Source organism: Lacerta agilis, chromosome 17 (genome assembly GCF_009819535.1).
Source record: "Lacerta agilis isolate rLacAgi1 chromosome 17, rLacAgi1.pri, whole genome shotgun sequence".
NCBI classification, from domain to species: Eukaryota; Metazoa; Chordata; class Lepidosauria; order Squamata; family Lacertidae; genus Lacerta; species Lacerta agilis.
In genome coordinates, this window is record NC_046328.1 from 8,134,622 (window position 1) to 8,147,459 (window position 12,838).

At 48.2% G+C, this 12,838-nt stretch overlaps 1 protein-coding gene across 1 annotated transcript in view; it reads left to right on the top strand.

Moving 5' to 3' along the window:
• MMP17 (matrix metallopeptidase 17) overlaps window positions 1-12,838 on the top strand; it is a 153,271-nt gene that overhangs the window by 132,252 nt on the left and 8,181 nt on the right. Inside the window, exons 4-7 of the mRNA XM_033174839.1 lie at window positions 2,358-2,641; window positions 3,943-4,119; window positions 5,070-5,169; window positions 9,651-9,733. Coding sequence (XP_033030730.1) covers window positions 2,358-2,641; window positions 3,943-4,119; window positions 5,070-5,169; window positions 9,651-9,733 — 644 coding nt within the window. The remainder of the gene's footprint in view (window positions 1-2,357; window positions 2,642-3,942; window positions 4,120-5,069; window positions 5,170-9,650; window positions 9,734-12,838) is intronic.

Below are 12,838 nucleotides of genomic sequence, written 5' to 3' on the forward strand. Positions count from 1 at the left end.
CCTGTGCTGAGCAGGGTTGAGCTAGATGGGCTTCAGAGTTCCCTCCCAGCTCCATGGTTCTATAACAATGGCTACAGATCCTCGAGTTCCTGTCTTTGTCTTTAAATCATAGTAGGGTGTGGCGTGGAATTTTAATTGAGGCTGCAGCCTTTAATTAATTCATCGGCTTGATTAATTAAAAACCCTTAAAAGCAAATGAAAAAGCACTCTAATTCATCAGATGGCATTTTTTCCCCAAAACAAATGTTAATTATTTTAAATGTAAGTGTTTACAAAGGTTGCAGGAAGCAGGGCTCAATTCTAAAAGAGGCATCTGCCATTCACTGTCAGATGGGGGAATGGGGTGTGGGGTGTGTGGGTGTGTGCGTGTGTTCACATGCACAGTCTTAAAGACACATAAAACATGTTCTCTCTCTTTTTCCTCTTCAAAACTGCATAGACATTTATGCAGATTTATTCACTCACATAAAAGCTCATCAAATTAATCAACTAAGCTTTCTTCAAACAAGCAGCAGACCTAATATTAACACTCTCGTTCTTAGGGTTCTTTCTTTCTTTCTTTTAGATATTTGAACAGATTTTGCCCCCACTGCTTGGCCACAATAACCTTCCCAGAGCGACTTGCAAAGAACAGTTGTAAGATAGTCTCTGCCCTCATAAAAAAAGTCACAGCACAAAAGGAAAGTGGACTGGGAGAGAGGAGGAAATAGGTAAACTCATGTACAGTAGAACCTCTACTTACATCCTGCTCTACTTAGGCCCGTTCCAAGTCACGACCGCGGCAAACCCGGGAATAAACACCAGGTTTGCTGCGGTTCGCGCGCACACAGAAGCGGCTGCCACCGTCTGCACACAATGGCGCTTCTACCGCCAAATGTGCCTGCACACAATGGTGCTTCTACCAGTGCCCTGTTTCGCCATAAGGACAGGCCTCTGGAACGGATTGTGGTCGTGAGTAGAGGTTCCACTATACCAGTTTTCAGGCACCACATCTTCATTACAAGCTCTTCTAATAATTAGTTGGGATCAGAAACTTTTGAAGGAGAGGAAGAGCCAAAAGTGGCTGGTGTCTCAGCAGAGTTGATGGGTTGGCCCTCCTTCCCTTCTTTCCTTCTGCTGCACCCTGATGGCACCAGGTGACAGCTGATGATCCTGGCATCTCGGCAGAGCTGCAGGTGTCCCTGCATGCCTTTTCTTCCTCCCTCTGCTGCTGCCCAGTGGAATGACTGCTGCAAAGTAAAATAAGTAGACAACTGTGTCATGGTCCCACCTATTCTCAGCAGCCAGAAGCCTCATAGCCAGACACTGGAGAGACTTGTCAGGAGTGAACATGGACCAATGGCACCATATAACATTTGATGGGAAACAGCCTTATTAGAAAAAAACTAACCAATAAACTGAAACTGACATGGGGACAAATAGAAGAAGACGCTTTCACCCCAGTATGGTTCCCCTTTATCACATACACAGCCCTACAAGACAACAACAACAATCCGCTGACAGCATACGAATAAATCTGGCTAACCTGATCCAAACACACACATACCCCACTCACACACAAAAACAAATCTCACTACAGCCAACCAAAGACAACCAGCCACACCCTCGACCACCCCCCAACTTCTCTCACCACCAAGGAAATACAAGAAAATAGTAAAAGAAGAAGAAGAGGAGGAGGAGGAGGAGGAGGAGGAGTTTGGATTTGATATCCTGCTTTATCACTACCCAAAGGAGTCTCAAAGCGGCTAACATTCTCCTTTCCCTTCCTCCCCCACAACAAACACTCTGTGATGTGAGTGGGGCTGAGAGACTTCAGAGAAGTGTGACTAGCCCAAGGTCACCCAGCAGCTGCATGTGGAGGAGCGGAGACACGAACCTGGTTCCCCAGATTACGAGTCTACTGCTCTTAACCACTACACCACACTGGTACCCAAACAAGTGACGCTGGCACAAAACCCCACACATACACTAAGTAGAAGAATAGAAGCATTGCCACTCCACTCACCATTCCCCCTCCCCCTCTTCCCCCCTCTTTTCTTCTGAACCTAACACTGTATGTAACACTAATGTCTCTCAACAAATGAAACTGATCTGTAGAAAATGCAACTTGGGGGGCGGGGAGAGAAAATGCACGTTATTTTTGTAAACTAAGAAATATTTAATAAATATATGTATAACAAATGTGTCATGGTCACCCAAAAAAATGGGGCTGTATCCAGGGTTGCTTCCATTGAAAATAACAAACAAGACTAACTTGGGTCCATTAATTTCAGTAGGTCTACCCTGAGTATAATTTAGTTTGGGTAGAACCCAGGGGCTGTTCTTTTCTGATCATGGGCTGCCTTTTTCCATCCCAGAGTTCGTACGTTCCCCAAGGAATCTCACCTGGGCCACGACACAGTCCGTGCCCTCATGTACTACGCCCTGAAGGTGTGGAGCGACATCACGCCGCTGAACTTCCACGAAGTGGCTGGCAACAATGCCGACATCCAGATCGACTTCTCCAAAACGGACCACAACGACGGGTACCCCTTTGACGGTCCTGGCGGCACAGTCGCCCACGCTTTCTTCCCAGGAGAACACCACACCGCAGGGGACACTCACTTTGACGACGATGAATATTGGACTTTCCGATCATCAGGTACGTCAGGGTAAGAGAGCTGCGGAAATGTGCGGGAGTGCCCTGTTTGCCTCCGTGGGCATCGAGGGAAGAAGGGGGAGGCCAAAGGAGGACGGACCTCTATAGAAAGGGAAAAGCTTCCAGTGGGCCAACAGCTGTAGCAGCAGGAGTAGGTCCAAAGTAAGAGTTGCTGAAGCAGCAGTGGAGCTGTCCAGCCAAGGAGTCGGGCTAGAGATGTTGCACTAGCAGTGTGGTGTTAATTGGCAGCTTGCTGTTGACAATGAGATTTGGTTCTTTGCAAGCCAAGGCCTGTTGGCAAGGAGAGAGAGAGAATAAAATTAGAGTGGCAGATACTGTAGGTGGTGGAAGGACCCTGAGTGAGAAACAGGGAAGTGAGAGGCAGTTTCTCCAGGTAAGAGAGTGGAAAAGAAAGCTCCCAGGTGACAGCTGAGAGAGGGCCTTCTCGGTGGTGGCGCCCACCCTATGGAACTCCCTCTCATCTGACTTTTAGAAGACATTTGAAGGCAGCCCTGTTTAGGGAAGTTTTTGATATTTTATCATGTTTTTAATATTCTGTTGGGAGCCGCCCAGAGTGGCTGGGGAAACCCAGCCAGTTGGACGGGGTATAAATAATCAATTATTATTATTATTATTATAAATTATTACTAGGAAGAGGTTGTCATTTTCTGTTTTCATCCAAAGATTTGGGGGCAGATAAAAGAAAGTACTTATTCATGCACCACATGGTCAAACTATGGAAATCAGTCCCCCAGGATGTGGTGGCGACTAGCCACTTGGATGGCTTGGACATATTCATGGACTTGGGCAAATTCATGGAAGAGAGGTCTATCAATGGCTCCTAGACATGAGAGCTCTGCTCTGCTCGCACAGTTGGAGGCAGCAATGCTTCAAGTACCAGTTTCTCGAAGCCACAGGAGGGGAGAGTTTCTCGTGCTCAGATCCTCCTTGCTGGTCTCCCAGGGGCACCTGGTTGGCCGCTGTGAACTAGATGGGCCATTAGCCTGATCTAGCAAGGTATTCTTACAGTGTGTTCCATGGGGGCTAGGATGCAGACCTTTGGATCCAGAGAAAATTCCATCTTGTTGCTTTTTGTATTCTAGATACCCTGCTGACGATTTTCTCCTCTATATTTTACACTGTTGCGTAAACAAACTCTGAGGGGAGGGAAAGAAGCTCCACTCTGTTGTTTAAAATTGCATATGATTTGCAATGTGGATGCTTGCAAAAGGAAGGGAAGGGCAATCAGTTATACATTTATTTACTTATTTGTACATCTTTCCCTGCCTCCTTGTTATTTTCAGATACCCATGGGATGGATCTGTTTGCCGTGGCAGTCCACGAGTTTGGCCACGCCATTGGCTTAACCCACATCTCTGCCATAGAGTCGATCATGAGGCCGTACTACCAGGGCCCCGTCGGAGATCCCCTGAAGTATGACCTGCCTTACGATGACAAAGTCCGGATATGGCAACTCTATGGTGAGCCCGGGTTCGTCCGTGCACATGTCAAGTTGGTTGGGTGAAGAATTGGTGTTGAGAAACCAGGAGGCATGGCTCCGTTTCCCTGCGCAGCGGAGATGTCAGGTGCTTGGAACTATAGGCTGGCAAGCATCATAGAATCATGGAATTGAAGAGTTGGAAGGGACCACGAGGGCTATCTAGTCCAACCCCCTGCAATGCAGGAATCTTTTGTCCTATGTGGGGCTTGAACTCACAACCCTGAGATTAAGAGTCCCGTGCTCTACCAACGGAGCTATCCTCACTGTAGGTGGAGCCGAGGGAATAGCCTGGTAGCTATCTTCAATTATGAATGGCCCAGACTGGAGGAGCATAGCAGATCTAGAAGGTTTATATAGCAGCCGGTGGCATGCCATTGACTCATTGGCATCACCTGACAAAGCCAAGAGGATTCCGCACTGAGGTGATATTTATATGCCACCCTGTTATTTTCAGGTACCCGTGTGATAGACCTCTTTGCTGTGGTGGTCCATGAGTTTGCCCACACTATTGGCTCAACCCAACCCTAAATTCCTTGCAGTTCCCTGCTCCAGTCACTAGGAGGTGGTACAGAGAGCAGGCCAAATGCAATCAACATCTCACCAATAGGGCTTGCAGCCTGGGCTCTGTGGCATTTGATAGGATCACAAATTTCCTCCAGCCTCTGTGCTTTGTTGTTTGTTTGTTTGTTTGTTTTGTTTGTTTGTTTGAGTTTTTGCATTTGAAGGGTACCTGTCCCCAGAAAAATTCAGCTGGAGAACTAGACTCTCCTCAGAATGGGGTTTCATGCTTTTATGGTGAGGCAGGGGACCTACCAGCCCATGAAAAGCTTGGCTGGGCAGTCTGACGCTTGCCTGACCTCTCTCTACTTCTGCCCCAAGATGGATAAACCGCCCCTTGCTGGTCTAATTCATCCTTGTCTTTGCATGCAGGGGTCAGGGAGTCTGTGTCCCCAACAGCCAAACCTGAAATATCGAAAACAGAGGACCACCCCATCTTGCCAGACTTACCGGAGAATCGCTCCACTGTTCCGTAAGTTGAGTTCAGGAGTCAACAACCCATCAAGCGTAGGGCACAGAACTGGAATTCTCAAATCAAACTTTGAGTTTGAAGTACAGGAGCGGAAGTTCCAAAATCCGCCTTTGCAAACACTGAAATTCTGAATTTGGAACTGAATTTAAACCTGGGATCATCTGCATTGACAGCAGATGTGCTACCACTAAGCCACAGCTCTTCCCGGCTATTCAAGTAGGCTCCCTACGTAATGAAGAACCCAGCTCTCATCCTCTCCCTTGGACGATAGAAATCATGTGGGTGGGGGACAAGAGAAAGAGTGAGCACGTTCACTCAGGAGGCATATGAACATGGTATGGGAGCCCATTTTGCCTAGAAAGTGAGGTACAAACAAAATTATTGCATCTGAACCCACTTCTCTCCAGCTGATGTGGTGGTTGAGTGCCTGCTAGACAAGCCTTCCCCAACTTGGTGGCCTCCCAATGTTTCAGGTGACAATTCCCACCAACCACAGTCCTCATGGCCAGTGACTAGAGGTGATGAGAACTGAAGTCCAAAACATCTGGAGGGCATCAGGTTGTAGAAGACCACACTGGACCATTGATAGGCATCCTTTGTATTGTTGGTCAGTCTCTGTAGGCTCATGAGCTACTTTTATTCTCCATGCAGTGGTCTGAAAAGGATATGGGTACCTATTGCTGAACTTAGGAACAATGAAAGCTGGCTTAATATGGGTCAGACCTTTGGTCTATCTAGCTCAGTATTGCCCACACTGACTGGCAGTGGCTCTCCATGGTTTCAGAAAGAAGGCTTCCCCGGTGTGAGTTGGAAATGCTGGGGATTGAACCTAGCACCTTCTGCACTCAAAGCAGATGCTCTCCCACTGACCTATGGTCCTTCCCCACCCATGCTACTGTTTTGCTACTCTTGTTCTAGACTGGGCCGCCATCTCCTGGCTCTTCTTTCCTGGGGAAACCAGAGTCCCCTCTTTCAATAACTGACAAAAGGAATTGCTCCCCAGGAGGGTGGAGAGAAGTTCAGCTCCCTCTCCATGCCCTCAAGTCACCTTGTAGCACAGCAGCTCACTCAGCACAACAGGGAAAACCTGTCCACCATCACTCTCGGGGGAACTCGCCATCCATGAAATTTTAATCAGGCCGGTGCCCTTCCTCACTTGAAATTTGCACGATCTCTCCGCTCGCACGGTTTCACTTGGTGGCTGAAAGGCTGACACAACTTTGAGGGACTCAAATAAATCTAGGGGGAGGTATTGGTGTTTATTTGCAGGGAGGGGGGGTTTCAATAAAGGTACTCGGAAACTTGGGAGGAAGTGATCGTGTCTTCCTGGGTTTCACGATACAGAGGAAAGGGAAAGCTGAGTGTAGTCTGACACGCACTCTGGACTTTAAGAAGGCCAATTTCAAAAAGCTTTAGGAGCTACTGAGTGACATTCCGTGGTCAGAAATACTCAAAGAAAAAGGAGTCCAAGATGGATGGGAGTTTCTAAATGGAGAAATATTGAAGGCCCAAATGCAGACAATTCCAACGAGGGGAAAAAGTGGATCTAAGCAAACCTGTGTGAATTAATAAGGAGCTTACAGATGAGCTAAGAAGGGCATGCATAAGAAATGGAAGGGGAAATCACAAAGGAGGAGTTTACATACAGTAAGTAGCCAACAGTTGCAGGGGACGGTCAGGCTGGCTAAAGCTCAAAATGAGCTCAGGCCTGCAAGAGAGGTTAAAAATATTTCTTTAAGGTTTATTCAGCTATGTCCGAAGCAAAGAGGAAGAACAAGCAAATGGTAGGTCTTCTGCATGGAGAAGAATGGCAATGGCGCCCACCTGAGGGGTGTCAGAGCTGTGTTCCCGTGAGTTCCCCCTGGAAAAAAGCCCTGCAAAAGCTGGAATGTGTGCAGAAGAGGGCAACCAAGATGATCAAGGGTCTGGAAACAAAGCCTTATGAGGAGCGGTTGAAGGAGCTGGGTAAAGGTAAAGGGACCCCTGACCATTAGGTCCAGTCGTGTCCGACTCTGGGGTTGCGGCGCTCATCTCACTTTACTGGCTGAGTGAGCCAGCGTACAGCTTCCGGGTCATGTGGCCAGCACGACAAAGCCGCTTCTGGCGAACCAGAGCAGTGCACAGAAATGCCATTTACCTTCCTGTCGGAGTGGCACCTATTTATCTACTTGCACTTTGACGTGCTTTCGAACTGCTAGGTTGGCAGGAGCAGGGACCGAGCAACGGGAGCTCACCCCGTTGCGGGGATTCAAACCACCGACCTTTTGATCAGCAAGCCCTTGGCTCAGTGGTTTAACCCACAGCGCCACCCGCGTCCCAACGGGAGCTGGGTAGCCATCTTCAAATATCTCAAGGGCTTGGAAGAGGGAACAAGCTTGTTTTCTCCTGCTCTGGAGGGTAGGACTCGAAGCAGCGGCTTCAAGTTGCAAGAAAGAAGATTCTGACTAAACATACGGAAAAACTTTCTGACAGCAAGAGCTGTTTGACAGTGGAATGGTCTCCCTTGGGAGGTTGTGGGCTCTCTGACCTTGGAGGTTTTTAAGCAGAGGTTGGATGGCCAACTGTCGTGGATGCTTTAGCTGAGATTCCTGCATTGCAGGGGGTTGGACTAGATGACCCTTGGGGTCCCTTCCAACTCTACGATTCTATGATTCTTGTGTGTCATGTGGGATTCTCCAAAGATCATAAGAGGTAGGGCAATGGAGGCTGGTCTATTGGTGTGAATTGGGCCCTGCCTCACCAGCCTTAGTTAGCGCCCAGCCAGTCCCCTAGTACCTCTCTTCTTACTTACACCCATCCGGAGGCACCGAGTTGCACACGACATTGCAGGGGGCTGTCGTGCTCCTGTGACATCACACACATCTGGCACCATGCACGCTGGGCTCCCCAGAGGGTCGCGCCAGAGTCCTGGACCTTCAGTGGACATGTGACAATACACATTGCACGTGCCAGTGGAGGAGGTCAACAGGTGGGAAGGCCAACCTTTGGGAGTTGTCTCCTCCGCACCCTCAACATCGAGGGAGCCTGGCCCCTTGCCCAGAGATTTGGAGGGGTCTGAAGACACCTCGGTCCCCTGGAGCTGGTGCACTGCAGGAGGTAGAGCTGGCCTGTTAGCTTCCTCCTCCTCCTCCGTCTCAGTGTTGCCCTTGTAGAACTCGAGGAGGAGAACGCTGACAAAAGTAGAATAAGTTGGCTCCATCTGCCATTGGCTCTGGCTCCATCTACTGTTGAAGCTCCCTGCTTTCTGCCTTACCCGTTTTCAGGGGCACCAGCTGCCGTTGGGGAGGGAGCCTGGCAAGGACCCTCCCCGCAGAGATAGTCCACCAGCACCACCTCAGAATTTTCAGCTGAAAGAAGAACTCCAAAGGATAGACCAGTGTTTTTCAACCACTGTTCCGTGGCACACTAGTGTGCCGCGAGATGTTGCCTGGTGTGCCGTGGGAAAAATTGAAAAATTCAAGAGAATTACTTTATATATAGTTAATATAGGCACTGAGTTAATTTTTTTAACATTTTCTAATGGTGGTGTGCCTCGTGATTTTTTTCATGAAACAAGTGTGCCTTTGCCCAAAAAAGGTTGAAAAACACTGGGATAGACAAAGACAAACCTTTTCAAATCCCGCTGATTTCAGAATTACATGTGTTGCTAAATCTCTTGCACTGGAACAGATGCGGATCCAAAGGGCGTAAATTAAGTATATGATGTTATAGACGTTTTGGGGGGTTTCTGAGCCGACGGGCTGTCGAGTACTCACAACTTGGGTCCGTGCGCTTCCTCATTAGGCACTTAATTACCAGTCCCTGGAACGTTAAGGCTTAATAAGGCTTCCGGAGTCAGTAGCTTCTTCTAAAAACTACTTTATTACAGAATATATACAGATTAGCCTGGAGCACATTCTTCCTGCATTGTGCTCTTGAGCTCACACATAAAGAACTGCAACACATAGAAAAGCAACAGCAATAGCAATGTCAACATCCAGCTGTAGGGACGTCATATCCTCTTCAGGTTTAACTCTGTGTTAACCTGTTACTCCAACAGATGTATATGTCCAAAGTGGGCCACCTGGCAACTTCTGGTAGACTAACTAGTGCACCATATTAGAAAAAGCTGAAAGGTGTTTCTCTGGCTCAAAATTGTGGATCTCCAGGACAAAGGATTTAAAAAAAAAAATCACAGCAACCTGATTATTTTTTTCTGAAGATAGCAGGGATTGAATTTCCTAAGACCAGCCTTCTCCAACCTGGTGCCCTTGGCTTTCTTGCAGTAGCAAGGAGGATGCCCCTTATTCTCAGAGAGAATTAAGAAACTAAAACGCATTTTTGAGCGCAATAAAGAAGTGTTCCTCTGGGGGGGGGCAGGGGGGGCAAAAACAACAACTGTGCCCTAGCTATTGACAGCTTTGGGTAGCCCTGCCTGATTGGACAGAACCTATGACATTCATTAATGACAACCAATGCCATTTTGTTTTGTGTTCCATTAGGCTCAGAAGAGACGTGCCCAACAGATGCAACACACATTTTGACGCAGTGGCTCAGATTCGAGGAGAGGCTTTCTTTTTCAAAGGTGAGCATGTGGCTGCTGGGTTTTGCTTCCAGGCCACACTAGCTGGGGAAAGATCATAGCTGGTTCAATGCTTGGCATCTCCAGGCAGGTCTGGGAGAGCCCCCTTGTCTCAAACCCTGGAGAGCCACTGCCAGTCAGTGTTTAAAAAAAAAAAAAAAGGTAAGCTAAAGGACCCCTGGACAGTTAAGTCCAGTCAAAGGTATGGGGTTGCGGTGCTCATCTCGCTTTCAGGCTGAGGGAGCCGGCGTTTGTCCCCAGACAGCTTTCTGGGCCATGTGGCCAGCATGATTAAACCACTACTGGTGCAACGGAACACTGTTCCGGAAGCCAGAGCGCATAGAAACGTAGTTTACCTTCCTGCCACAGCAGTACCTATTTATCTACTTGCACTGGTGTGCTTTCAAACTGCTAGGTTGGCAGGAGCTGAGACAGAGCAACGGGAGCTCACTCCGTCACGGGGATTTGAACCGCTGACCTTCTGATCGGCAAGCCCAAGAGGCTCAGTGGTTTCGACCACAGTGCCACCCGCGTAGACAGCCCTGAGTAGAAGAATCAATGGTCTGACTTGGTATGCATGTAGGGGCAGAGCTGGTGTAAGGATGGTGGCAACTTCTAGCATGTGAGCCCTAAGCAAGGGTCATCTCTCTAGTCTCCGCCAGCTGCTGCCATAGATGAGCAAGGCAGAGGCAAGGGCTGCAGCAGCCACCACCCCCCGCAGGAGCCCCATGGCAGTACCAGCAAGACCTGCCAAGGCCCTGATGCTTGTTCTAGGATGCTGGCACCAGGCTGGATGAGGCCCCTTCAGTTCCTTCCCTAAAGCTTCTGTCTCCCCAGCCTGAGACTGTTCAGGTCCCTGACACTCCAGCTACATGTGCCTTATTGATGCAGTCCATCTGGCGTCACACTCTGCAACAGCTGCTCGCAAGACGTGGCCGGGAGTGAAAAAAGGAAGAGAAGCAGAGAAGCCTGGGTACAGCCCCGCCTTCGGTTGCTCTCCTGCGAGAGCTCTTGTGCAGTCAAAATTTGGAGAGTATCCAATGGTTCCTTGGCTAAGATGCTTTCTGACTGCAAAAGCCTTCATTCCAAGCCACCTCCGCTTTCATTGTAGTCTTCTTTCTGACGACGATAATATATGATTATAGGAGCAATGTTTTTGAATAAAATATTTTATTTTATTTTTTTTAAAAAAAAGACAGCCACTACAAAAATTCACCTGTTTATAAATCTACGAACACTATCCAAATGCTAAATGCAAATCACGGAAAGACAATCAACGTCATTCAATGTAAGACAACCCAATTGTTCTTTGTAACTTATCATGTTTCTTAAAAGTGATTAACTGAGCCAAGTATTCTAGAGAATATATATATATTCACACACCGGTAATCTCTTCCTGCCCCAATAACCTGCATGGATGCATTGCCTCCAGTGTCCTATCATTCTAATAGGATACTAACAAGTGTCAGTTTTCTGTTGACTTGCTGACAGCCTGACATAACCCGTATTATATTTGTAAGTTTCGCCGCCAGAACCGCCCCCCCAGAACAACAATAAGAATAATAATATATCATCAGTAGCAATAACTGTATCATCATATTTAGCATTTATGGAGTGTAGTACCAGTGTGGTGTAGTGGTTAAGAATGGTAGACTCGTAATCTGGGGAACCGGGTTCGTGTCTCCACTCCTCCACATGCAGCTGCTGGGTGACCTTGGGCTAGTCACACTTCTTGGATGTCTCTCAGCCCCACTCACCTCACAAAGTGTTTGTTGTGGGGGAGGAAGGGAAAGGATAATGTTAGCCGCTTTGAGACTCCTTCGGGTAGTGATAAAGCGGGATATCAAATCCAAACTCTTCTTCTTCTTCTTCTTCAGAACATTTCATGTTCAGTATTACAGTAGTAGCCCTTTGTCGTGGCGCTGACAGGCACGAAATATCTGGAGTGAGGAATATAAAGTTAGGGAAAGGCATGTCCATCAGTCCTACGTCTCCTATCTTCTCCTAGGTGTGCACCCGATGAGGCAGTTGCCACAACTAAAGGCCTCGCCCCTGATTTTGGATTATTTATCTCCCCCATCTGAGCTGTGCAGACCCCGCCTGCATGTAACCTGCTTTGCTCCTCCCTCTTCACTCCTCTTCTGGTCCTGGGAGACAGTGGGGCAGGAGAGGTGGGGTAGGCCTTGGCTCTATACCAGCCTGAGCTATCTCTCTCTCCTTCTGCACCTGTTCTTCATTCTCCAGTCCTGCAACTTCTCCTGTCTCTGACTCTCGTCTCCCAGCTGTTACAGGCTCCTCCGGATCACTGATCCCTTCTTCCAAGTCAGTCTCCAGCCCCCGCTTCTCCGGGTACCCCCACTCCTCAGCATCCAGCCACAACCCCTCTCAGTGTCCAACCAGTTCCTGACATCCTTAGAGCAGCCATGTGAAATGGACAGCAGCACTATTGGCCCCATTTTGCAGGTGGTGATAGTGAGGCCACGAGATTGCTGGCTCCTCCAGGAGGAGGAACAATAAATGCCACCCACGCAAATCGTACTTTGCAAGTGATGAAAGGACAGGCCCATGTCCCTTGCGTCTTGCAATCTAGAAATTGACCCAAGGGAGGCAATCAAAGAAAGAAAGAAAGGGCAAGGATACCCATCAGAAGAGTATGAAGTTAATAAATAATTTTTTAAAAAACTTTACAAAAAGAGGCAGAGAATAGTCTTCTTCTTGAGGTTGGCAGCTTTTTAACTAGTCAGCCCCCTGCAGAGCTCCTTCTGCCCTTCTCTATGGAGGAACGAGCCTGAAACCTGAATTACTTATATACTTGAGTATAAGCCTAGTTTTTCAGCACATTTTTTGTGCTGAAAAAGCTGCCCTTGGCTTATACTCGAGTGAGGCGGGCGGTGGGGGCGGCGAGAAAGAAGCCCTTTCTCTCCGCTTGTGCCGCCACCCGCTCTCCCCTGTCAACCATTCCTTAAGAAGTGTACAAGAACGGTGGTTCTTTACTCTCCCCAGGCAGCTTGTTCCATTCCTGAACTGCTCGCATAAATGCAAACTTGGCAAAGGAGGAAGAGGAAGGAGCAGCCCAAAGGGCTGCTTTCGGGCTGCTCGTTCCTCCTC